Source organism: Leptinotarsa decemlineata, unplaced genomic scaffold (assembly GCF_025532065.1).
Source record: "Leptinotarsa decemlineata unplaced genomic scaffold, Ldec_3_MD MMD2_tig00001019_RagTag_RagTag, whole genome shotgun sequence".
Classification (NCBI taxonomy): domain Eukaryota; kingdom Metazoa; phylum Arthropoda; class Insecta; order Coleoptera; family Chrysomelidae; genus Leptinotarsa; species Leptinotarsa decemlineata.
In genome coordinates, this window is record NW_027412557.1 from 4,280,835 (window position 1) to 4,306,007 (window position 25,173).

At 32.3% G+C, this 25,173-nt stretch overlaps 1 protein-coding gene across 5 annotated transcripts in view; it reads left to right on the forward strand.

The window, feature by feature from the left end:
- The window catches only part of LOC111502746 (annexin B11-like), a 129,069-nt gene that overhangs the window by 29,703 nt on the left and 74,193 nt on the right, over positions 1-25,173 (forward strand). For 2 of the 5 annotated variants that reach the window (XM_074175367.1, XM_074175368.1), the window contains exons 3-5: positions 251-880; positions 4,584-4,760; positions 9,184-9,388. In XM_074175367.1, the coding sequence (XP_074031468.1) occupies positions 251-880; positions 4,584-4,760; positions 9,184-9,388 (1,012 nt within the window). Of the gene's footprint in view, positions 1-250; positions 881-4,583; positions 4,761-9,183; positions 9,389-13,076; positions 13,586-13,639; positions 13,952-25,173 lie in introns of those variants that run through there. The other 3 variants (XR_012465453.1, XM_023156900.2, XM_074175369.1) reach the window with 3 other exon arrangements.

The window sequence follows — 25,173 nt, forward strand, 5'->3', positions numbered from 1 at the left end:
TGAATTATCTCAAGTGGACATTTTAACTCCGCTGTTTTTATCGAGATATCCGGACATATTTATAGGATAACGAATTCGTTACTTTGCCGTAAAGTAGGTACGTCAACAAAAGCATAATTTGGGTATTTTGGGTGAATAAACTGTACTCTCCTTCTATTAGTTCTTCATTATTTCAATTTTCTGGTATCTACTCATATGAAAAAATATATACTGATTGATTGACAGTTTTTAACATGAAATTGTTGCTTAGGGATCAGCACCAGGAGCACCCAGTCCATATCCACAACAACCCTCAGGGGGAGCACCTTATCCTCATGCAAGTCCCTACCCATCTGGTGGACCTGTTAATCCAAATAGCTTTGGTCTGTCTTCTAATACTCCCATGTACATGCCACAACCTATGCCTATGCCTTCATATCCTCCAAACAGTGGGGGTTTTCCTCCAGCACCTCATTCTCCAGCAAGAAGTAGTTCACAATATCCTCCATCCCCAGGAAGAGGATATCCACCGTCAAGTGGAGGCTATCCACCGTCAAGTGAGGGCTATCCACCGTCAAGTGGAGGCTATCCACCAGCCAGTGGAGGTTATCCACCGAGTGGTGGAAGCCACCCACCATCCAGTGGAGGCTATCCACCGAGTGGTGGAGGCCACCCTCCATCCAGTGGAGGCTATCCACCGAGTGGTGGAGGTCATCCCCCATCCAGTGGTGGTTACCCTTCTCATGGAGGATATCCTCCTTCCCCTCATGCTCCTGGTGCTCCTCCTTCTGGATCACACAATTATTCTGGAAAAGGATCTCAAGGGCCTTATGGAGGTTTCTCGTATACTCAGCATAGTGCCCCTCAGATGACTCAGGGTCATGTTACTTCTAAAAATAAGGTAGTGTAAAAGTTGTTTGCTTTGAATTAGATTTTCAGAAATGATTCCATATTTGCGTTTGCATATGTATTGGAATTAGTGTTGAAATTAGTCTGACTTTTTTATATATTCATCGAATTGATACAATATTTGTAGTTATTTTTGAGGGAGGCATTTTGTAGGCAAGTTCGTAAGGAAATGACAGCTGATTAACGGAAAAGCACATTTTTTAAAGTAATGTTGCAATGTGATGAACACAATTTTTGTAACTACTCACGGTTTTCTTTCGTTAGTATAGTCTTTCATTTTTTCTGTTATGCTTTCAGACAGTTACCAAAGTTATTGTCTATGTCCCGATGAATGAAAATAAATGAATGTACTTATCGAGATTGAAGTAACCTAGCTTTCAAAACAATAACGCATGACATAAAAATTATGTTATATTTGCAGAAAACTAATAGTCTGGCAAGAATAAATTTTAATCCACCGTGTTAAAGATCCATTTCATGTTCGGTATTGATACTTCCAAAAGATACTGAGATCAATGAGATTTAATATATTGAGAGCGATACTTCTTGATCAGAAAGACAATAGTGTGACATCACCCGTCGTCGAGAGAACGCTGCCACTTTTTTTAATGGAAAGGGGTGTCTTTATTACTCGTTTGATAGGTATTTCAATTCTCTAGCTAATACTTTTCTATTGTTGGGAATTGAGTTAGAGGTTTCCGAGTAATTAGCAGGTTTATATTCATTTTGAGAATCTACAAACAACCCATAAATATTCTTATTTCAAGAAAAAAATATTCAAAATCCACTTTAGTTCATTTCAATATATATTCAAAATGTTTATCATTCACTTTATAATGAAGTCTATTTACATTTTTTCCTATATTATGAAATGTCCCTGGGGTAATTTCGTTGCAGGCACAATTCTTTCTATCCACGAGTTCTGAAATGAATTGCAATTGTGTATTGTGCACTTCAGATGTCACGTGTTACCTCAAAAAACATAGGGGCGTCATATCCGGTGATCTCGTGGGCACTTTTAAGGTATCACGTTTGCATATTTGGAAAATTGTCAAACCTGAATGAGTTCTCAACTAGTATTAGATTTTAGCAGATAACAATTATTTAAAGCAGTGAATAGTCGAACGTGGTCCCTGAGAATGACCTGCTGCATTACCTGATATGACACCCTTAGCTTTTTGTGAGGATTGGTAAAATCTAAAGTTTACGTTACACAACCGCAGTCTACTCCAGACCTTATGGTTGGAATGAGAGGTGCTCCTTAAGAAATGGTCCCAGAAACATTCCATAATACTACTAGAAATACTACTCTTTTAAAAATGTCTGATGAATCCATTTACAATGCGAAAAATTGGTTTACCGCCAACTTTATGCAATTAAATTATCAGTGGAGTCAAAATTTAATAATTTCAAGTAACAACAGCTATACAACAGGTGAACATTGCAAACTTCTCGATATTACAATCGATGACTTCCTCAATTGGTATATGCATACAGAAAATTTAAATACACGAACTGCATAAATTTCAAACTTCATTAGAAGTTGACTTCAGAGATGCATTCACTGAATAATATTGAATTCGAATAATAGAGATATACCTACTTTTAGACCATTGTTTTTATAGTATTGATGAATTTTTTAAACAATTAATCTATTGATTACTAATATATTAAGCAAAAATTATTCACTGGTATATTCATATTTGTGAACTTATTCTAATGTGTACGTAATGTTATATTGTAATGTACTTTCAAATCTAAAAGTTATGAAATTTTTTATCAGTTTATATATTACACCTCTCTCTATGACTATTTTCTGTGTATGACATGCTGTAAACTTATTGTAGAACAGTAAAATAAATGAATCTATCTATCTATCTACTAAAAATGATACCTTCTCACGTACATTTTGTACGACATTGATATTTCGTAATATCATATATAGGTTACCTACCTCAGAAGAATTTTTTAAAACTGATGACATCACTAAAAACCAAGAGGTCCCAAAATGATAATGAATCAAAATCTAGATATATCAAATGAGAAAATATTTCATTTAGTGAATTAAACATTTATTCAAATTAATTCACTCATTATCACATGGAAAATCATCTCATAGAAAACATGATATGGGGCCAAATGGTCATTGATGATTCCGAATACATTGGGCCAACAGATACTAGACTACGAAACATTAAATAGGCTAAGGAATTAAAAAATGATGCGACTTGGTACGCAAAGCATATGTGTGAATCACAATATTCATTACAAATGGTAATAAAATGCGAGGTTGTATCATGTTGTGTGCGACGATCGAGCCTTTGGCGACTCTTACGAGAGGGGTTTTACCATTATCTGTTTCAATTAATCAGCGGTTTGTAACCATAGAAAAATACGACTCCGAAAGTAAATTCCCTTCACCCTAGCTTTGGATCTCCATACAACATCACATTTGAAGCAACTTCCGTATGACAGCTATCGCCCCAGTATCGAGGCATACTTATTTAAGCGATCATGTGGTCTATATTTTGCATCACACAAGGCAACTAATCAAGACAAGCAATTACATAAAAAATAACAAGAAATTTTGCCCATCACGAAGATTAGTCCTCAAAGAATTGCTGCTAGAAGTGCCAGAAAAATTCTTTGTTTGTATGATGACGATAATGCTGTATGGTTAGATGTTGACACAACGAATGTTCCTGACATTATTAATTTCTTGAAATGTTTGATTTGATGTTAATTTTATCAAAAAATTATGTAAATTGAAATAAAACAAATTTTGGAACAGCTGTTCTGATCCAATAATTATTTCTAGATATAAAATTGTAAAATATGTGGCGTTACTCTAGGGAGAGGGGGTCTCACAAATGTGACCAGCTGTAACAAAGACGAGGGGGTCAAAAATACTGAAATTCGTGGGACGTAAATTTATGGATGGCCCTAATGGCAAGTTGAACAATTTGATATTTTAATTACTACCTATCACATTTCATCGAAAGTGCTTATTTATGCTATTTATTCCAATTTACATTAAAAGTTTGGAAATGTGTTCTATGTTTACTCTTAAAAGTATGGGGAAACATCAAAAACTGTATTTAAATTGTATGAAGTCATTTACCTTCAAACAAAAATAGAAATGATTCATTTGTATTTCCATAATAAAAAAAAGAATTAACAAAAATAATTTGTTGGAAGGAGCATACGTGTAATATTAAAATATAGATAAATATCAAAGTTTCCCAATGGAAAATATTGAAAATACGTAAAAACCCGTTATTAACAATAAAGTTATACCTAGTCAATTAGTTTATAGTTGTTCAATCCGCGAGTTATTGCTAAATAACGCAATATACTTCTTTTTATTATGCAAATTTCGAAAGAAATCAGTGAATTTTTAAAATTGACATAACTCCATTAAAATTCAAATGTTAATAAGAACTCTATCAGTAACGCTATTTATGTTGATAAAGAGTTTTTTTTTCAACATTCCCATTGAAAGTGATATGAATATTATCTTAAACATTCGTAACATATGGAAATCACAATTTTTATTGGTAAACAGGGTGTCTGAATGTGAATGACAGATTTTCAATTCGAGGTGGAAATTTAATTCATATTTGATTTCTCGAAAATCAAAATAAAATATACAAATTGTAAAAATGTTCACTTTACGTCTGTTCCTTTGTTTTCAGAGAACTCCTACAGTTGTTCCTGCTCATCCCTTCGACCCTCGAGCAGACGCAGAAATTCTTAGAAAAGCCATGAAGGGTTTCGGAACTGACGAAAAGGCCATCATCAATGTTTTAACCAAACGAACCAATGATCAGAGATTGCAAATAGCTATTCAGTTCAAGACATTATATGGAAAGGTAGGAAATTACATTTACACTGAGTTTTGAATGGAATAGTTGAATTCATATCCTTTCTAAAAGATTACAAAAATAAAACCAATAATTGTTCAGAAATGTAATACATTTGTTGGTATATTTTATTTGGGAACTATATTTTCAAATTTAATATTACTTTCCGTTAATCATCTGCAAAGTGTTCATCATGTCATTTTTTTCAATCTTTTTAATTTTCAACATTTGAATATCTTTTATTTTTAATATTCCCTCTAGAATTGTAATGTTTCCTGGCCCAAAATAATGGTTTGTACGATCAGCATTTCCATTAAAAACCCAACTGAAAGAATTATCATAACCTAAATGTATAAACTTTTCAAATCGCTAAAATAGAGCACAAATTTTTCAAGTTTCAAATGTTATTTAGAATATTTAGTACACTACAAATTTATTTCCTGTTCAAGAAATAGAAATGAACTAACTCTAGGTTTGATTGTAATATTTACGTAACTCTATATTTTGAGATTTTCACTGTTAGGAATCACACGTTAAAAGGTAAGACCTCGTTAGTCCTTAGCTCGCACAAGTTTCTCAACTTCTGAGAGTTGTCGTTCGTATGGTAGCGTAAGCTGATTACCGGAAAAACAGATATTTTTTTTAAACAGACAGAATAATTCACAAAACCACACAAGCGTTTCACTACACAATTGCTTCCTCATGTGTATTCATACAGTATGAACACACCGGATTTCGAATAGATTACATTGAAATTTGGGATAATGAAATGAATGCATGAATACTTTATTTTGAAGTGAAATTGACAGATGAAGCTTTCAAGATGGCGACTGGACGCCATCTGAGAAAAAAAAAATAAATGGAAAGGGGGGGGTCTTGTGGCAAATATTTTTGAAGCTCCTGACAAATGCTTCACAACCCTAGAATATAATGTCAATATCTTCAACTACTACAAAATGGCGAAACTTTGAATAATTACCTGAATACATTGACATTCAACTACATAATATGAAGTACCTAATAAGCTTGACGTCAATATCTCTACAAATATTTATTATTCTTCGCCGTATATCCAATATTGAGGCAGGTTCAGTTTCGTACACCTTTTGCTTCAAATATCCCCCATAAAAAAGTCCAGAGGTGCCAAATCTGGCGAGCGGGTTGGCCATCTGTAGGACCTCGACGGCCAATCCAACGACCGGGAAAAGTAGTATCCAAATAGTTTCTTACTTGTCTGGAGTAATGTGATGGTGCTCCATCTTGTGGGAATACAATATCCATATCGAGTTCATTAGGATTCGCTTCGACGATTTCAGTGATGAGAGGGTCAACAGTAGTTTCCAGCATATTCAAATACTGTTCCCCTGTAAAATTTTGATCAATATGGTTTCCCGGAAAACGTAAGGGTTGGTGTCACTCCAATAACGGCAATTTTATCTGTGAACATTTTCGTTTAAAAAAAATGAACATTCTTCACTAAAACAAATGTTGTGGAGATAGGTAGGATGCCTTGCAATGGTTTCCGTCATGATTTCGCAGAATTCTGTTCTTCGATCAGGGACATCTTCAGTTAATTGGTGTACCATTTTAATTTTGTATGTATGATACCTATTCCTCCACACAGTAGAAGGAGACACCTCACAAACATTCGCGACGGAATAAGTAGATTGTTCAGGATTTACTACCATCTCACCAAATATTTGCACTTGCTGTTCTTCCAACGAACGACCTGGGGGCTTTTTGTTATGTACACTACCAGTAGCTGTGAATTTAGATACAAGTTCCCTCAAATATTTTCTATAGATAGGACGATTCGGAAAACGTTTATTGAAAATCCTTTCGGTCTCGTGAAAGTTACGCGTCGCATCGTAAATAAAACTCGCTTTGATTTTTTCTTTCAATGGACGAGAATTGACAATTTTAGAGGTTGTTGACGTGATACCTTTCTACTAGTAAAACCTAAAACTTAATGAGAATATTCTAACTGAACAATGATGTTTATTGTCGTACTGACATTTTTTGTCGTTTTTATAAACAAAAAATAACTAACAAACCTTATCGAGTTGTTGGAATTGCCATATGGCAGATAAGAAGGAATATTTCTAGAAATATCGATATTAATGTGTTTGTCTTCAGGAAATTATTAAATGTTCCTCCATTTTGTAGTAGGTGAAGATATTGACTTCATATTCTAGGGTTGTGAAGTATTCGTCAGGAGCTTCAAAATGATGTGTCACAAGACCCCCCCCCCTTTCCATTAAATTTTTTTTCCAGCCGGCGCCCAGTCGCCATCTTGAAAGTTTCATCTGTCATTAAAGGAATGCACTGTATAGGAAACATTGCAGAAGTTTTTCATTTCCTCTTCACTCTAAAATATCAGGTTTCTACTAATTGCATACCTAATTGAACATGTTTGAAGAGTTTTGTAATCAAGTCATGATTAAAGTTCACAAGTCTTTGTGTCTAACGAATGAATTGAAGAAGTATGTACAATTTGTTGTCTATATTTGATAATTGGCAATAGTAAACAATCAGATGAAATTGAGAATTTCTGACATGGCACTCAAAAGTATCGAATGTGAGTGTGAAGGAACTAGTAATTGTTGCACAACCACAAAAAATTAAATTCTGTATGTAATCTGAAATATTATATTACAATTTTTTCAATGAAATGGGGCAACGCTAATAAATAGTAAACACGTTTTTCAATGTGACACATCATATCTATTTGTCCTTAGGATGATGTTACCTAGAAACTTTCATCAACTCTTAAAAACTAACTCGGATAATGATCTACTCAAAAATTGTCATTTAATTCATACATAAAAATATTGTCTTAAAAAAATGTTAATTTTGTATGATTCCAAACAAAATTTTAGAGTATATCACATTTTAAGTACGTAGTAGTGTCATCACTGAATTGTAAAGTGGAAGTCTATCATTTCATGCATAGTTACTGTATAAAATAATGAGCATATTTTCATTGGAAGAAAAGTATACACAAATTCACATTGCTGTCTGATAAAGACAGCATATGATAAAAATATTATTTTCTGTCTCTAGGACATTATGTATCGAATTATTAAACCTTCTGTAACTCTTGAAGATTTCAGTAGAGTTATGGTATGAAAATCAAAAAAAAAACATTGAAAATAGAAATGAAAAATAAGTTATTATTGCAACTCGAATAAATATTCACAAATTTTATAAATCGCCCACTGGAGAACCGTCCCGGCTTTGCATGGTTGCAGAACATCCTCCAGTCCCTGGAGAGGCATGCAGTCTAGCAACCCCCCTCTTCCATGTACACTTAAGAAAATGTCAGTGACAAATTGGATTAGGCTGTTGTAATAGTATGTTGATTCATTCAAATTTATTCTGTCAAGATATTTCTATAACTTTATAAATTCAAATATTCAAATTTACTTCCAATTCGTTGAAAATCGGTCATTTGATTGTTTTTATTTTTTACTTTCGCAAATATTTCGTATTGAAATTTCTTAGGGGTTTCCTGAATGGGCAGAAGAAGCATTATGAATAAATAAAAATAATTAAAAAAATATGTGATGGAAATGGCCGATACTTAATAAAAATCCATAATGTATTCAATTAACACTTTACTGTAAATTTTTCGCTGAACAGTTTACAAAACTGCAACACATGTTTTGCTATAGGTACAAGTATATATGAACACGCCTGATGAAATTATTTCATAGCGAAACGTGTTGCGGTTTCGTAAACTGGTTAGTGTTTTCTGTTCAAAATTATTGACGTGAGGTTTGTTATGAAGGGGGTGGCTGACAAGGGGTTTATGTACAAATATCTCCCTCTGAAAACTAAAGTTGACGTGTTTCGCGAATTTTTTACAATCTCAATATCAAATGACTCATTCAGGTTGGACCGTGTCAACTGGAGTGTACTGTATAGTAAAGAAGTTTTTTAAACTAATCATTATTTTTCCAAATACATTTCTAGTTCTGATATTGTTGCATGGAGCGTTGAAAATAAATGATAACAATTCATTTAATACAAGTACCCTTGATACGTGTGATATGTCAGTAGAAACAAAAACTTGAATTAAAAAAATATTCGTAAACAACTTCTCAATCAATATTTCTGTTAGAAAATTTGCTACTTTATTGAATATTTTCAAAAATCACAATACCACTCAAAAATCTATGCAACTTTTAAATACCCTTAGTAAAGTAACTATTTCAATTGAGTACAAAAAATGTTCTCGTCTCGATTCAAGAGGAAGTTCCATCATGTATCGTTGTAATGCTTCACCAACATCGTAGAGGAAAGCATTGACGCTTTCTAATACTATAAAGCAACAGGTGACGCAAAATATAATGAAGTACAATCACATTCAAAATTTTAGCGTCTTCGAATTTCAAGTAACAATATAAAATTTTTACTTTTTCATTTTCAGGATTTGATAAAAGATCTGAAGAGTGAGTTGAGTGGTAATTTCGAAAACTTGGTTGTTGCCATGATGACACCTCTACCAGAATTCTATGCCAAAGAATTACACGATGCCATGAGTGGTGTGGGTACCGATGAAGATGTGCTCATAGAAGTGTTGTGCACCATGTCTAATAACGAGATTAGAACCATTCGACAAGCATATCATTCAAGTGAGTCAGTGTTATTTGAATTTTCTCTCAATTACTGCATTTAATTTCAATGTGATAAGTATTCTTCAAAAATTTTAATTTTCTTCTGTAATATCTTAATTAGTTTTCAAAAAACAAATTTTCCTGATAAGTTATTGTAAAAATACATTAAATACATTTTTTCATTTATATCACTATATAAATGTGAAAACTTCATCAACAATTGACATAAAAATCAATTTTTATTTTGATAAGATAGATTTTAATGTGGTATAAATGAGATTTGCCGTAACTCTGATCATCCAAAATATTTCCAATTTGTGGTGGTATGGAAAATTTTAATATATCTTGAAGGTTCACATAACCTTTTTTTGTTCCTTGACCACACATCTATAAATACCCACGGTGCATACATAGATAGTAGAAGAATATTTGAAAAATCTGAAAATTCAAGTTGATTTTTTAACATTTATATTACATAATAATAGCATTTGAAACGAATTTTGCTAGATGTTAAACTCAAAAAGTCGAAATTCAGAAAAGTTCTGGTATCCTTAATGAACTTATGATGCACTGTTTGGAACCTTTGGTGTAGTGATGAATATTACTGGAGTTTCTTCCCAACACCAAACCATTATTTTAACACCTCGACACGTGTTTTGATTACCATGTACTCATCTTCAAGAGGAATGAAGATCAGTTTGATCTTACTCTTGATGTTGGGGAAAACCTCCAGTAAAATTCATTCTTGATGAAATTGCAATTTGCCAGTTTTACTTAATTTAGGTAATGAATACTTCAATTTCATATTTTGTAACTTCGCTAAATAAGATTATTAAGTTATTCAGAATCTATATTTTGTTTTTATGCCTGTGTGGGCCATAAAGTATGTAATTGGAAACTTAGAAAACACAATAATGAACCAGTATGACATAGAAGTTTTCAACAATTTGCCTCTAATACTGATAGTTCAATAAGGAAAAACAAGTAATTTCAAATGAAAGTTCAGTTCGAAATATCCTTTCTGGTTTCATTTGAATGACAATTCAATTGTTACCAGTTCTGACCTTCGTTGTCTAAAAATATTTTTAATCTTTGGAAGAACAAATGAAATGAAGATAATAGCATGTTAAAATTATTGAAAATACTGAAAGTAACGTAAAGCCACACTAAGGAAATGCATCATATGGTAACCACCTCTAATCAGACAGGAAAACAGCCTACGTTGCACTGAACGAGAAACTGAGAGGATACAGAGAATAGTAGAGAGAAGTGAAAGCGTCCAATAGACTTATAAATAGTCTCAAGAATCAGTAATCAGCTAGCTATCCTGAATACTATCAAATGTAGTAAAGTAACTTTGAACTATTTTCTTATTTTTCATTTTTTGCATTTTTCATTATTCAAATTAATTATTTTTTTTGTATTTTTTGTATATAATTGAAACTCTATTTATTGTTTAAGCCAGTTATTGAATCATTTTCATTTCAAATCACACTAATTTGATTTCTTCACAAATAAGCATTTTTACAATTTTATTTTGAATTGTTATACTAATTGCTCACTTTGTCCCCTACTTAACATTTTTTTGTTTCAACTAACTCATCCGAATGTATCGATTCCGTTATTTATAGTATTTTCAATAATTTTAACATTTTATTAAACAACGGGAATCAGACTTCTAAATTCACCAAGAATCATTGTCAATCTCTGTCGAACAGATGATTTTAATGTCAAAAACGTCCATACCTTCAATTCTATATTGTTATTCATCATTAATCCGAAAACATAACTAGATTTTCCAGAACGTTTATTTCAAACTGGAGAAGAATCGTCTGTATGATTTGTAGATAGTATTTTGTCCTCTAATACAAGATAATAGATCATACAAAAACCAGTGAAACAATTTACGTATTTTGAATGAGACATCATGAAATAAGATATTAAAAATCATTAAATTGCAACACACAACATTATCATTTCATATTGTGGGGTGTTACAAGTATGATTTTTAATAATTTCATCACCTAATTCTGCTATTTTTTATATAACTAAAATATAATACTTTATGTAGTGTTGAGCGAATAAAAGGAACCAAATAAACATATCCGAAATAGTGTTATGAAATATTGGCTATTGGATAAAACTGTGAACCTATTGTGAATATTTTTAACAAAGTTGAATTTTTGGTGAGATCAGAAGAAATTTATTTGTATTGCAAAGTTTTCAATAAATCACAATTTATTTAATTTAATTCTGAATAGAACATTTTTCACAGATACAAAATAAAAGGCTTCAATTATTGTAGAACAAGATATAGAGACCTAATACCCAATATGAAAATTTTTATAGTAGGGACAGTTATCAAAATAAGTAGCATAATTTAAAATTTACGTTTAGATACAGAAAAATTAATCTTGTTGTTTCATCTAATACTATACTTTTTATTAGTAAGTTTTGATATAGATTTCCATCAAGTATTGGCCAGTTCCATTCAATATATCAGCTGTGATGATATGATGTGATTCAATTGTTTTTTAAATGGTTGAATTGCATAAGAGATATACCAAAACTTGCTTGGGTGATTTTTTCAATATTCTATATAAAAGTATATTTTGATGAAATTATGTCACCTTCAAGATTCAAAAAATCATATAATTCTATTCCATGTTAGGAATCACACGTTAAAAGGTAAGACCTCGATAGACCTTAGCTCGCACAAGTTTCGACTTCTGAGGGTTGTCGTTCGTATAGGTGCGACAGCTAGTTAACGGAAAAACATATTTTATGTATATATTTTATTTGTATTCAAGTCTTAGTCTTTTGGAAAATACAATAATGGAAAAGTTGATTTCTTTGAGCCAGACTGGATTTTGTCCTCTCCAAACGTGACTCTGGCCGTGAAAGAATATGTTGTTATAGTCCGAATATGGTTCATAGTCAGTTAAAATCTGCCAAAAAAAAGCAATATGTGTTAAAAACGCTTTAATTTGTGACAAGATCACCACCTCTAAATATAATGTATCATTAAGTATAGTTCACCTACAGATGTGAAGGTTGCTGTGGTCATTAAGGAGGCAATTTTGCAGATTGAACATGTGACAACCTCAAAATTCACCTATCAACTGGAATCTCGTCAGTATGACTTTATGGCTGCCGTAGGGGCATCTACCAAGTTTGCAAAGAAAAAATTAATTTTAAAAAGGATGCCATTCAGGCATTTAAAACACGTATCTATCCATCAAACTTCATTTATTCAGTTTCCCTTAAAAAAACTTGGATATATACTTGGTTCCACATATTTGCCAGTCATCATATATCCCCCAACAGATAGTCTAAAAATAAATCTTGTCGTTAAAAATTATGATCCAGAGAGTGTAGGAAATTTATCCTTCATTTTTAATTACAATATTTCAACTTACAACTCAAATATCACTCTCATTCTTGCTACTGTGATTGGTGATGATACTATATGATTATTTTAGTGATGAGTTTAACAATAAAATATTAGTAAAATTTTAGCCTTATACTCTTCATTTAGCAGAATTCTTTTCCCAGGCGCCAGTTATATGTAATCAATTTACATAACTTTGAATTGAGCAACATAAGAACTTCCTTACTAACTTTCCAGCAATTTTAACGCTTTTTCTTTGTGAGTGTTCACTTAATGTGAATTGAAAGTTATTTTGTGAATTTGTGTTATTTACAGTGTATTACAAACCCCTCGAAAGTGACCTAAAAGGCGATACAGGTGGTACGTTCAAACGACTAATGGTCTCCCTTTGCAATGCTTGCAGAGATGAAAGCATGGTCACGGATCACCAAAAAGCAGCTGCAGACGCCCAAGCATTGCTTCGAGCTGGAGAATTGCGATTTGGAACTGACGAATCTACCTTCAACATGATATTGTGTCAGCGCAATGTCGCACAGCTACAACTCACCTTTCAAGAGTATCAACGTATAACAGGTCATGACATTGAGCAGGCCATTAAAAATGAATTTTCGGGAGACTGTGAGGAAGGCTTTCTTGCTGTTGTAAGATCTATAAAGAATAAAGCAGCTTTCTTTGCCAAAATGTTGAATAAGAGTATGAAAGGATTAGGGACCAATGATTCACAGTTGATCAGAATAGTAGTGACCAGGTCTGAGATTGATATGGGTGAAGTGAAGAGGGAATACCAATCAAAATATGGAGAGTCTTTGGCTGAAGCAATCAAGGTAAGTCGTAATCGGGATATTTGCTAACGTTTACTTACTGGTTTATGATTTTAGGGTGACTGTTCCGGCCATTACAAGAAATGCTTGTTAGCTCTCATTGGCGAGTCTTCTTAAATATGTGTTTCGAGAAAGATAGGAATTGAATCTCATAAAATATAAATTATATAAAGTAAATCGACTCTTTTTTGTATATGTTTATGTTTTATATACGTTTATTTAAAAATAAGTAGTATTCAACAAATATTCCAATGTTTTATGCTTAGTTCTATATATATTCGCAGAATGATTCAACAATTTTTAAAGACATTAATTATTTTTTCAATTTGTGCTTTTTTCTCATGTGAATAAATCTCTGTACTCTTATTATTGAAATGTTTCATTTATTTGCAAGTCGGTATATTTGATTACTTTCATTGAACATGTAAATATGTACAGTGTTAATAACAGGGGATACATACAATGCAGTGTCAGTGTAAACTTGGTTGCAAATATTGACATAATATATCTTGCCTTTGTTGACATACTTTGGCAAAAGTAAATTTATCTCGTTGGTTTTATATTCAAATAATTTGACAAAATTAGAAATTTGAAACATCAATAATGGAAACTGTGACTCAGTTTATCTCTATTCCTTTCATATTTTCAGTCAAATTTTTCTTTATATGGGGTTTCACAAAACGGAAAATACAGAGATATAAGAAAACAATATTTTATTGTCTTCAATTACTAGAATAATGGTCAGTTATACAGTTATATTCCTCAACTTGATACAAATTATAAATATATAGAGATCGGTGTTATAATGCATTTGAAGATAAAGAGGTTATACTTATTTACTTACATAAACTGTTCACAAAACCTCAACATATGCCATGCCTGATATTTTATTAGGCACACCTGTAGAAGGTATTGTATATATAGTCCAATAAATAGGCATCAAAATAAAGGGGGTTTACTTGCAAAAAGGTTTGGTTCTAAAATGTTGTATGCGTTATTTAAGATGGTTGATAAGGCATTGAATGCAAAATACACAATTTTCTCCCTACACGCTTACCACCATCTGAAAAAAAAAAAATTAAAAAAGGCCACTTTTTTCAGACCTGGGGCTTATATTTTTTTTGGTCCATTTCAGCGGCAAAATTATATTTGTAAAAAGTATAATTTTTATATAACATCGGTACCTGAATTTTTTCTATTCTGAGCTACTGGAACTTTTGTAAGACCGGTTTCGGTCGAAATAAATAAAAAACATAGTAAAAATCAGACAAAAGTTATTTTCTTTATTCTATATAGGAAATATAACAATTGATTCATATGTTACGTGTTACTGAGAAGATTTCACATCAGTGAATTGATCCTATTCGACAAAATAATGTTTCTCAGTAGCACATATGAATATCAATCTTGTATATTTCTTCTACATGGTTTAAATAATTTGAAGCATATAAAAAACACTTTGTTTCATAGTACCCACAATCATGTAACCAACTAAATTATTATACCAGGAGTGACGTTTTCCTGTGGTAAGAATCCAATTGCAGTGAAATATGTTGAATGTATGTATGGGTGGGATTGCTGACTGTTGTTTTGTTATATCTGTTACTGTTTTTCGTTTGATATTTTTGCCTCCAGAAATTATGGGAGATCTAAAAATTCGTTTTAAAAAACCACAGAATATTTTCTTACTGAAATTACTTTTTACTGGCATTTATATGATCGGTGAAAGTAAGGAACACCTTGTACTTCAATAGAATCCAGTGATGAATTGGGATGGTTGAAGGATACATCACAAATGTGTTGCCACATTGATTTTTCCGGTTGATACCATGCCAGTTGAAAATGATCCATTCTCGAGTTTATTTCAAGCTCAGTTATCCAAACTCGAAAGAACTACCTACATCATCAGGAGAATTCTCAAATTACCCAGAATGTCGGTGATTTTAGATTCAAGTACAAAGCGGAAAAATAACAAAAGCCACTAAGGATACTAGAACCATATACTTTTTATTTCAGTGTATTGTTATTACAATTCAACTCAAAAATGTAAGTTATATTTTGGGAATCATTCCTGTTTCACGTCAGCTGAACGAATAAAAAAAAAGAAAGCCTTAGATTTTCTGAAGAACAAGTTCTTACATACCTACATTTGTCATACAATGAAAAAGTAAATTTTTAAAATGGGACACAAGTCAACATGGATGTTGTCAGATGTACCTGAATTTTGTGAACGGCCAGCATTTCCTATAAGACATTAAAGGGAGATGAAAGTAAATCAGACTCGATTTCCTAAAATTTCGTTAATTAATATAGCAGAGGCTAAGGAGCACCAAAAGTTTCACCATTAGACCAGTGATACAACAGTCAAAGCACTTGACCCTACTGGATTAAAAAATATCAGTAATACTTGTTTCATGAATAGTATAATTCAATGATATTCCAACATAAGATGGTTGTGATAAGAGTATCGATCGTCAATGGTTCAGCTGTCGTGTAGTAATTCTGAAACAACTGAACCAATTTATGACACTAATGAATAAACTCAATAGATACATACAGTTCGCAATGGAAACAGAGATAGAAAAACAGATTAATTTCTTAGACCTGACCATCACACATTCTCATATAAATTTGAGTTCAATGTATTCAGAAAACCGAGCTATACAGACATTACAATCCCAAGTGATTCTTTCCATCCCGACAGTCATAAATTAGCAGCCTACAATTCAATGTTACACAGAGCATTCACGTTACCTTTGTCTGTTAACAATCTGGATAGGGAAATTAAAACAATTATACAGATAGGACAGAATAATGGTTCAACACTGACACAAACCAGAAGCTACTCAGAAAACAAAGTCTCAAATTCACATATAGAATAATATACTTCCAGATCCAAAAATCAGAAATCAAGAAATTTGTAATTATAACATATTTTGATAAAAGCACAGAAAATTACGGGATTAATCAGAAAAAAATATGTTGAAGTGGCATTAGGTCATACGCCAGGTTATTTAATTTCCTTTTAATGCCAAAGTGGATAAGATGGAGAAATCTGGAGTTTATGAGCTTGAGTCTCCGGAGTGTAATAGTGTTTATGTGGGACAATGTGGTCGAAATTTCTCAAAACAGTATGATGAACATGAAAGGTGCCTCAGGTAAAAATGATTCAACGTTTTCAAACCACTCCTTGGAATGTAACCATAAGTTTCCGAATCTAAACGATACGGAAATTTTTCACTATGGAGGCAAGAATTGAAAATTCAATTATTTGGAATCCTTAGAAACTCATAAACATAAGCATTGCGTTAACTGTTTTTCCGTTAACTAACTGTCGCCCCCCTACGAAAGAAGTCTCAAAAGTTGAAACTTGTGAGAGCTAAGGACTAACGAGGTCTTACCTTTTAACGTGTGATTCCTAACACCAAATTGACCTGGTCTACTCGCTGGTTTTCACATTAGCGTACTCTCATTGTCACAGGTAAACAAAATTCAGGTAATAAGATCATTAAGAGCCGTCTGTTATTACCCACTGTAGTTGTATAGATATGTATATAGGGGTGTCAAAAAAGGAATAGGACCTACTCATATATATATATATATACAGGCTGATTCACGGTGGATGGCACATTAGACGTTTCTGGTGAACCAGACAACGGATCACTTTGAAAATTTAATGGAGGGCATATTCGGACATTCTCTAGCCAACTAAAATATTTTCGACAATGCGGTGTTGCCGCTTCTATTAGAAAGCAGTAGCAACTTTGATTTTTCAAATGGAACACTCTGTATATAATATTATTTTTGGAATCTCCAACAATTGTCCGACAACTTTTCTTGATATTTCCCTATACCTATCTGTTACCGTTTTCGAAATAAAAATTAATTTCAATTTTTTTTTCGAAAATCATGACTTCTAAAAATGCCGATATCTTTTAGTTAAGAAGTACTATGATATCGAAATTTGGTTTGGAGTTAGGTGATACTTGGGCACTTCCCACACGTCAGCCTAATCTCCGTTACTTCAATACAGGGTGGTAAAAAAATACAGTTTTTTCGTTTGCTTGAAAAAGTTGCTGAAATTTGATTATTTTAAATGGAACACCCTGTATATTATTAAAAATTCGGAAAGCTGCTGAAATTTGCTTTCTTTCTATGTATATCATACCTATACCTAACTAGTCAAGTTTCGGACTTATGAACATTTATTTGTGAAAATGTCCCTTCAGAATGGTATTTCCATTCGGTATTTGGTAAGCAGGCCATGATTACTATTTGACAGTAGCGTTGTGACATTCTCCTGCTAAGACATTAATCTGGTTGTCTTCGAAAGTTACGGGTCGAGGCAAGTTTCTTGGTGCTTTTAAAGTTGATCCAAATGCATTGAAATTGTTCTGAATTCGTATAAATTTCTTGAGGTTCATTGGCGGTAGATTCGGATACATTTCATTGAACTTTCTACATGTTCTGCTGATAATTTTGTCACACTGTCCAAAAATAATAAACAAATTCATAAGAATTTCGTTTGAATAGTTTTGTTCCATCGTTTTGAAAGTATTTGCAACTTCTGAAGTGACGAAAATGTCGATATTATTAGGAGAATGTCACAACGCTACTGTCAAATAGTAATCATGGCCTGCTTACCAAATACCGAATGGAAATACCATTCTGAAGGGACATTTTCACAAATAAATGTTCATAAGTCCGAAACTTGACTAGTTAGGTATAGGTATGATATGCATAGAAAGAAAGCAAAGTTCAGCAGCTTTCCGAATTTTCAATAATATACAGGGTGTTCCATTTAAAATAATCAAATTTCAGCAACTTTTTCAAGCAAACGAAAAAACTGTATTTTTTTACCACCCTGTATTGAAGTAACGGAGATTAGGCTGACGTGTGGGAAGTGTCCAAGTATCACCTAACTCCAAACCAAATTTCGATATCATAGTAATTCTTAACTAAAAGATATCGGCATTTTTAGAAGTCATGATTTTCGAAGAAAAAAATTGAAATTAATTTTTATTTCGAAAACGGTAACAGATAGGTATAGGGAAATATCAAGAAAAGTTGTCGGGCAATTGTTGGAGATTCCAAAAATAATATTATATACAGAGTGTTCCATTTGAAAAATCAAAGTTGCTACTGCTTTCTAATAGAAGCGGCAACGCCGCATTGTCGAAAATATTTTAGTTGGCTAGAGAATGTCCGAATATGCCCTCCATTAAATTTTCAAAGTGATCCGTTGTCTGGTTCACCAGAAACGTCTAATGTGCCATCCTCCGTGAATCAGCCTGTATATATATATATATATATATATATATATATATATATATATATATATATATATATATATATATATATATATATATATATATATATATATATATATATATATTACACTTTACACTTGGCTGCACCGCGCCACAATATTAACTCGAAGATTTTCACAGACATCGTATGATGAGATGTTTGTGCTTTAAAAATGATGCCAAATGACAGTAAATCAAAGTTCAACTGTTTGAAAAGTGCAGTAAAGAATAAATTATTGACTCTTCATTGATATTGTTTTTTAATTATGCTATTTTAACTAGCTATTTCGCAAAAAGTAGAAATAAAGTGAAATATTTATCTGTTTTTAAAAACTGTATCAACTTTGCATCATTTTTGGCATAATTTTTTCTGGTGTTTTAAATTTTTGCGAAATAACTTGTATTTAGAATTGCAATTGGTAATAAAAATGCGTTGGAAAGATAAGTTAGGCATAAAGCACTAACTTTGTTGAGGTTTGGCTAAATTTGAGAAATCGGCAAATGTCAAATTTTCGAAAAACTGTAAAAAAACTAAATTTGTACTAGAGAGCTAAAAATTAGTATATGGGTAAAAAATGAAAAAACAATCATCTTTTCTCTTTACCGATTTTCGAAATTTCGAGCAATAACTGCTTTTCTGAACATTTTTTGGAAAAAATATCAAATTGGACAGGGAAGAAAAATCACTTGATCGGTCATATGCATGTCATTTGGCATCATTTTTAAAGCACAAACATCTCATCATACGATGTCTGTGAAAATCTTCGAGTTAATATTGTGGCGCGGTGCAGCCAAGTGTAAAGTGTAATATATATATATATATATATATATATATATATATATATATATATATATATATATATATGTAAACGGTCATTTGTCAGCCCGTAGAATATGCGATGTGAACTCTGGTCAGCCCTTGGAAACGTCGGTCGTCCCGGTTTCGGGCTCACCAACGTTTCCCACTGTATATAGTGTTTTTAGGACATGTTATCATGTGAAATGACGTTTGGCAAATTTTCGGTTGGGCCGACCATTACACCATATACACATAGCTGATACACCACCTACTTTCACAAAACTTCGCCAGGAGGCGTGGCTGTGTAATTGTATACACCTGATGTGAATAGTGTCTTTGTGAGCCCAGGTTTATACGAACACTTTCAATGGATAGCATGTTGGTCAGCCCACAATCGGGCAACGCTGCACTTGCATTTCATGATTCTAACTAGATTGTCGTAATGCAGAAATTTGATAACAGAGATGGAACATTTTTTGAGAGATGTAGAATTTTATGAAAAAGTTCCTGTTTTGTATGTTTTTTGTACAAGCGTGCGTGTGCGTGCATCACCCTATATCTACAAGCAATTTAGATCAGGAATTGTTTCGCATATAAAAGTTTTATCAGAGCTTCGTAACATATTCATTTGTAGAAAAATGCTTGATCTGAACTCATACTTCCCACATTCGACTACTTACCCGAAATCAGCTTTTTCGGATAACGGTGTCGAGTACGGAAATGTACTGTTTCCGTTCTAGTTAGGATAATAATAATATAATTACTAACAGTGCGTTATTCCATTTAGCTTGTCGAAGCAATTTTAACTTCTGCGCTATCTTAGATACAAAAATTTGAATATGTTATAAGTTGAAAATATCAATATAGTGTGCGGAATCACACGTTAAAATGTAAGACCTCGTTAATCTATAGCTAGTACAAGTTTATACTTCTGATGGTTGTCGTTCGTAGGGGTGCGACACATATTTTAAACCGTTTCCTGTTTGTATTTTCAAATGTAGATTTTCAAATTCTAATTATTTGGCATGGACGCCTCAACAGAAATCGCGTTGTGTAAATCAGTTTTAGACATTGAGCAGGAAACTTCGAATTTGACTTTGAAATTGTAGATTTGAAAACCTGACTGCACAAAAATAATCGAAGTGTGACTGAGTAGAAATGAGTAGATGAGAAATGACATTTTTTTCACAAACGAAAAATCTAAAATGTGACGAATGATCTGGTAATGAATTTATTGAGAAATGAATAGTGACTATCCAGAATGTCTACAATTTCAATAAATTCTATATAAAAATCCGCAGCAGCACTACGGATTTCCGATATATAATTTAGTTCAAAAATTAGGTAAAAATCGCACTAAGTATGTTTTCTCTGACGAAACGAAATTCTGAGTGACTAACATAAGGTAAGATATAATTTGTGGAACAGATATTAGTAATAAGTTTCAATTCTCTTTTTCTTAGCAATAGTTTTTTCGAAAACTCCCTTTCAGTTTTTGGAGGTATGATGTTGTTCAGGTTGAACATAATGAAGTGGAGATTAAACCAATGTTTTTTTATTATGTTGACTGTTCATGACGATGAATACGTCATATCATCATCGATTATAACCTGCAGCAGACATTTCAATCAAAATAAAAAAGACTTGGAATATTTCAGCACAAAAAAATTTGATCAGGTTGAATAAACATTTATTTGAATGGAGTATTATTCTTCAATTTGAGAACTGCTGACAAAAATTGTTCGGTAAACTAATAAACAAGTAGTATGAAAAAATAACATAATTTCTAATGAAATGAAACTACAACATGGGTAAAAAAATATCAAATGGAAAATATTAATATTATTTCTTCTTTCTATAACAACAGTAAACGTATTCTTTGATTGCAGCCCAGTTTCTATTTTTTAATAATGATGAATATTTCTTTTCCTTATATTTTAGATACAAACAAGAACTCAATTCAATTCTAGCACTTCTTTTTTTTTCGGAGCGAAAAACTTTTTGACTATATTTCGTTTTGCTCCTTAGACCAAGTTTGTTTTTGAGAAGGTTTTATTGTTTTCAAAACTGTGCGTGTCTGATGATCTGAAATGAGATCAGTGTGTTGAAAAACTCTATCAAGATATCAAACGGGTTGAAAATGGATCCAAAAATGAATGAATGAAAATGAAAAATGGAAGGACGATACTGAAAAGTGATTTGACTCATTTCCAACCTATACTCAGAGATACGGATGATTCCAAAACAGCTCAAAATATAAATAATTGATTGCATATAGGGAAATTTTTTCGAAAGGAGCCACGTTCAATATCTCCATAAATAAGACAGTAATGTAAATTTCTCGGAACACCTAATTTTTGTGAAATAAGATAAGGTATCGCTAAGATGCGTACACACTCCCCTTCAAAATATCAAACAAAATAACCCCATATATGCCATCTATTGGATAAGTGATTTAATCAGGAATTCAACGATGATTTTTCAGGGTTGATTTCTAATTTACTGTGAAGAAGGACCTTGAAGTATAAGTGAACGACTCTTTAGATTAATTGATACAATCTCTCACAAAAACGTATACAACAATTATTCCTATTGTCAAGTTCCTATCAGAAAACAACTTTTGTCGCGTTGAATTATATCTGTCGGATTTTTGGCAAAGTTTCTCACACAAAACACTTCAAAATACTTTCTAAACTCACAGACAAAAATGTTCCACTAAACAGTTTTATAAAAACGCGACACGTATTTCGCCAAACAATGGCTTCTTCGGGCGTATCTCTATCTACTATATTTTACAAATTTAATGCTTGGTATACCTAATTTTAAAATTTAAAGTACCTACATTTCAAGTACTTGAGTCTGTAATGGATTAAATGACCTGAGCTTATGTCCCAGTCCCCACATTTGAAAAATATTCAGTAACGGTTATTCAATTCTAATTGATCATTTAGTTAGTTACCCGAATTCTTGAATCTATTGATTGCTTGACATTTTAGAAGATTGAATTTCAAACTCTTCTCTTCTAAATATAACATGTCATATTCATGACTGAACTCATGTACTTCTGCTAAAAGGTGGTTTGCAAATGTGAAATTGGTCTTTCTATTCACAAAATTACATCTAAGCTTTTAATTCTTTGGAAAATAATCTCCCTGTTTGGCCATTATACAGTTTTGGGCAAGAGCCACAACTCAGCTGATATACTCCTGATCTATCCGATACCGAAGTTTTGTCTTTATTGTTTTTAATAAATGCACTTACACTATTATTCGGACTATTACTATTTCTGTGAGCTAAGTTTACGCAGTCTTTCTTCAAAAAAATATTATTGGTTGGTTCAGCCAAAAATGACAATGTCTCATAACTGACGTTATCGCATCTTGAATTTGGGTAGATGTGGTCCATGGCTTGCTTTTGTAGTTTTTGTTTGATTTGTTTGATCAAACTCAACTCTCTCTGGAAATTATTCAATAGTCTATGAAGAATATTATTGAATGCAGCAACTTTATGCTGGTAAGAGTGTGTAGAGGAATTATGTATGATAATGTCCGTGTAAGATGGTTTGTGGAAAATTGCAAATTCATGTTCATTGTTATTTTTTGTAATGGTTGAGTCAAGGTAATTTAATGAATTATTTACCTTCCTCTCAGAGGTAAATTTTATTGACGGGTGGATGGAATTGACATATTCAACGAACTTGCCTACTTGCTTTTCTGTAATGATTTCATTATTCACTAGTGATAAATGGATATCGTAATGCTTGAAGAAATACATGCATAATGAATATTTAATACGACAGTCCTGAACAAACTGTAACGTATATTTGAATAAAAAAATTTGATGAGCTTCCGTGAAGTATCATATTTATTCTAATACTTGCTACTTTCTTCACACATTCACATCAAATCGATATACCAAATTTGGAACATTCATTCGAAATAAAAATGAAAACACAGGAAAATAATATTTCATTTGAGTTAGGAATCGGAAAACAGTGAATTACTTAAAATTAAGTAGATTCTATGATATTTATTTGTAATCGTCATACACCCATATATTCTCTAATTATTCTCTAAGTATACCAAAATATTGGCAAGCCAATTAACAAAATAGCATTAGGACCATTGCAAAGATCGTAACGGTTCTCAAAGAGTTTCGCGCCAAAATAGTTAACGCGTGTCAAACAATTGCAGATTTCGTAGGAATACTGAAACTTTAATGAAATGAATAAAAACACTTTTGTCTAATTACCTATATTTGATTTCATTTATATGACCGTTTTCGGGTTTGACCCCATTACCAAGTATTACCTTACCTATAAATTTCGTCGCCGCTGATATATACCATTATTTTTTGAAGAGAAATTTTGATGATCATAATATCCTCCATTTCATAAATTTATTATCGGATGAAAAGTGCAATTTTCTATACTTCACTGAATTTGACTTCGATACTAAATTTTACCATTTTCATGATGTTTTTCTTCAAGCTTTTAATATATCCTTTCCTAAACAGTTTCAAAAAATTAAACAAAATCAAAATTCGAGTAGACACAAACCATGGATTACTAAGGATATCGTTGAAGAAGGTATATTACTCAGGGATATTTATAATTTGAACAAGAGCCAAACCAATGTACATTTATTGGGTCAATATAAGCAAGTCTTAAAAAATCATAGACAAAAAATTGTGCTCTCAAAAAGTCAATACTTTAATAATCAATTCCTCAAAGCTCAACATAAATCTGAAGCTGCCTGGTCTATCATCAGGAAAAATACTATTATAAACGATTCATCTAAGACATTGGCGATGGTGTACTTGTTGACGATGGTCCCGGTATATCTCAAGCATTTAGTAGTTATTTTGTCGATTCAGTGGAGTCATTAGTAAAAAATACTTCACCTGGTGGCATTGAAAATCGTTGTGTAAAAACTGAGAGTCTTTTCCTCTATCCAATAGATGAAACTGAACTCGTGGAAATAATTAAATTCGCATGTTCGAAAAATTCCAGTGGGGTTGATGAATTGCCAGGCAATGTTTTATTGAAGGCTGCTTTGAAAATAATGGAACCTCTGATTTATCTAATCAATTTATCTTTCTCTGAAGGTATTTTTCCTTCCCGACTTAAGCAAGCAATGGTCGTCCCAGTCTATAAAAAAAGCGATAAGCATGTAATGTCGAACTACAGAGGTATTGCTTTACTATCTCCATTTTCGAAAATATTTCAAGAATCATATCAAAACTTGTGTCCTTTTTAAATAAATACAATATCGTATCTGACAACCAATATGGGTTTCAAGTGGGCTTGTCAACCCAGGATGCCATCCTTTCTCTACATTATTATGTATTATCAAACTTCGACAACGATGAAAAATCACTTAGTGTTCTTTTCGACTTGACACGAGCGTTTGATACCAGTCATCATGGTCTTCTTCTTGATGAACTGTTTGACATGGGCGTTCGTGGTCCAAATCTGAAATGGA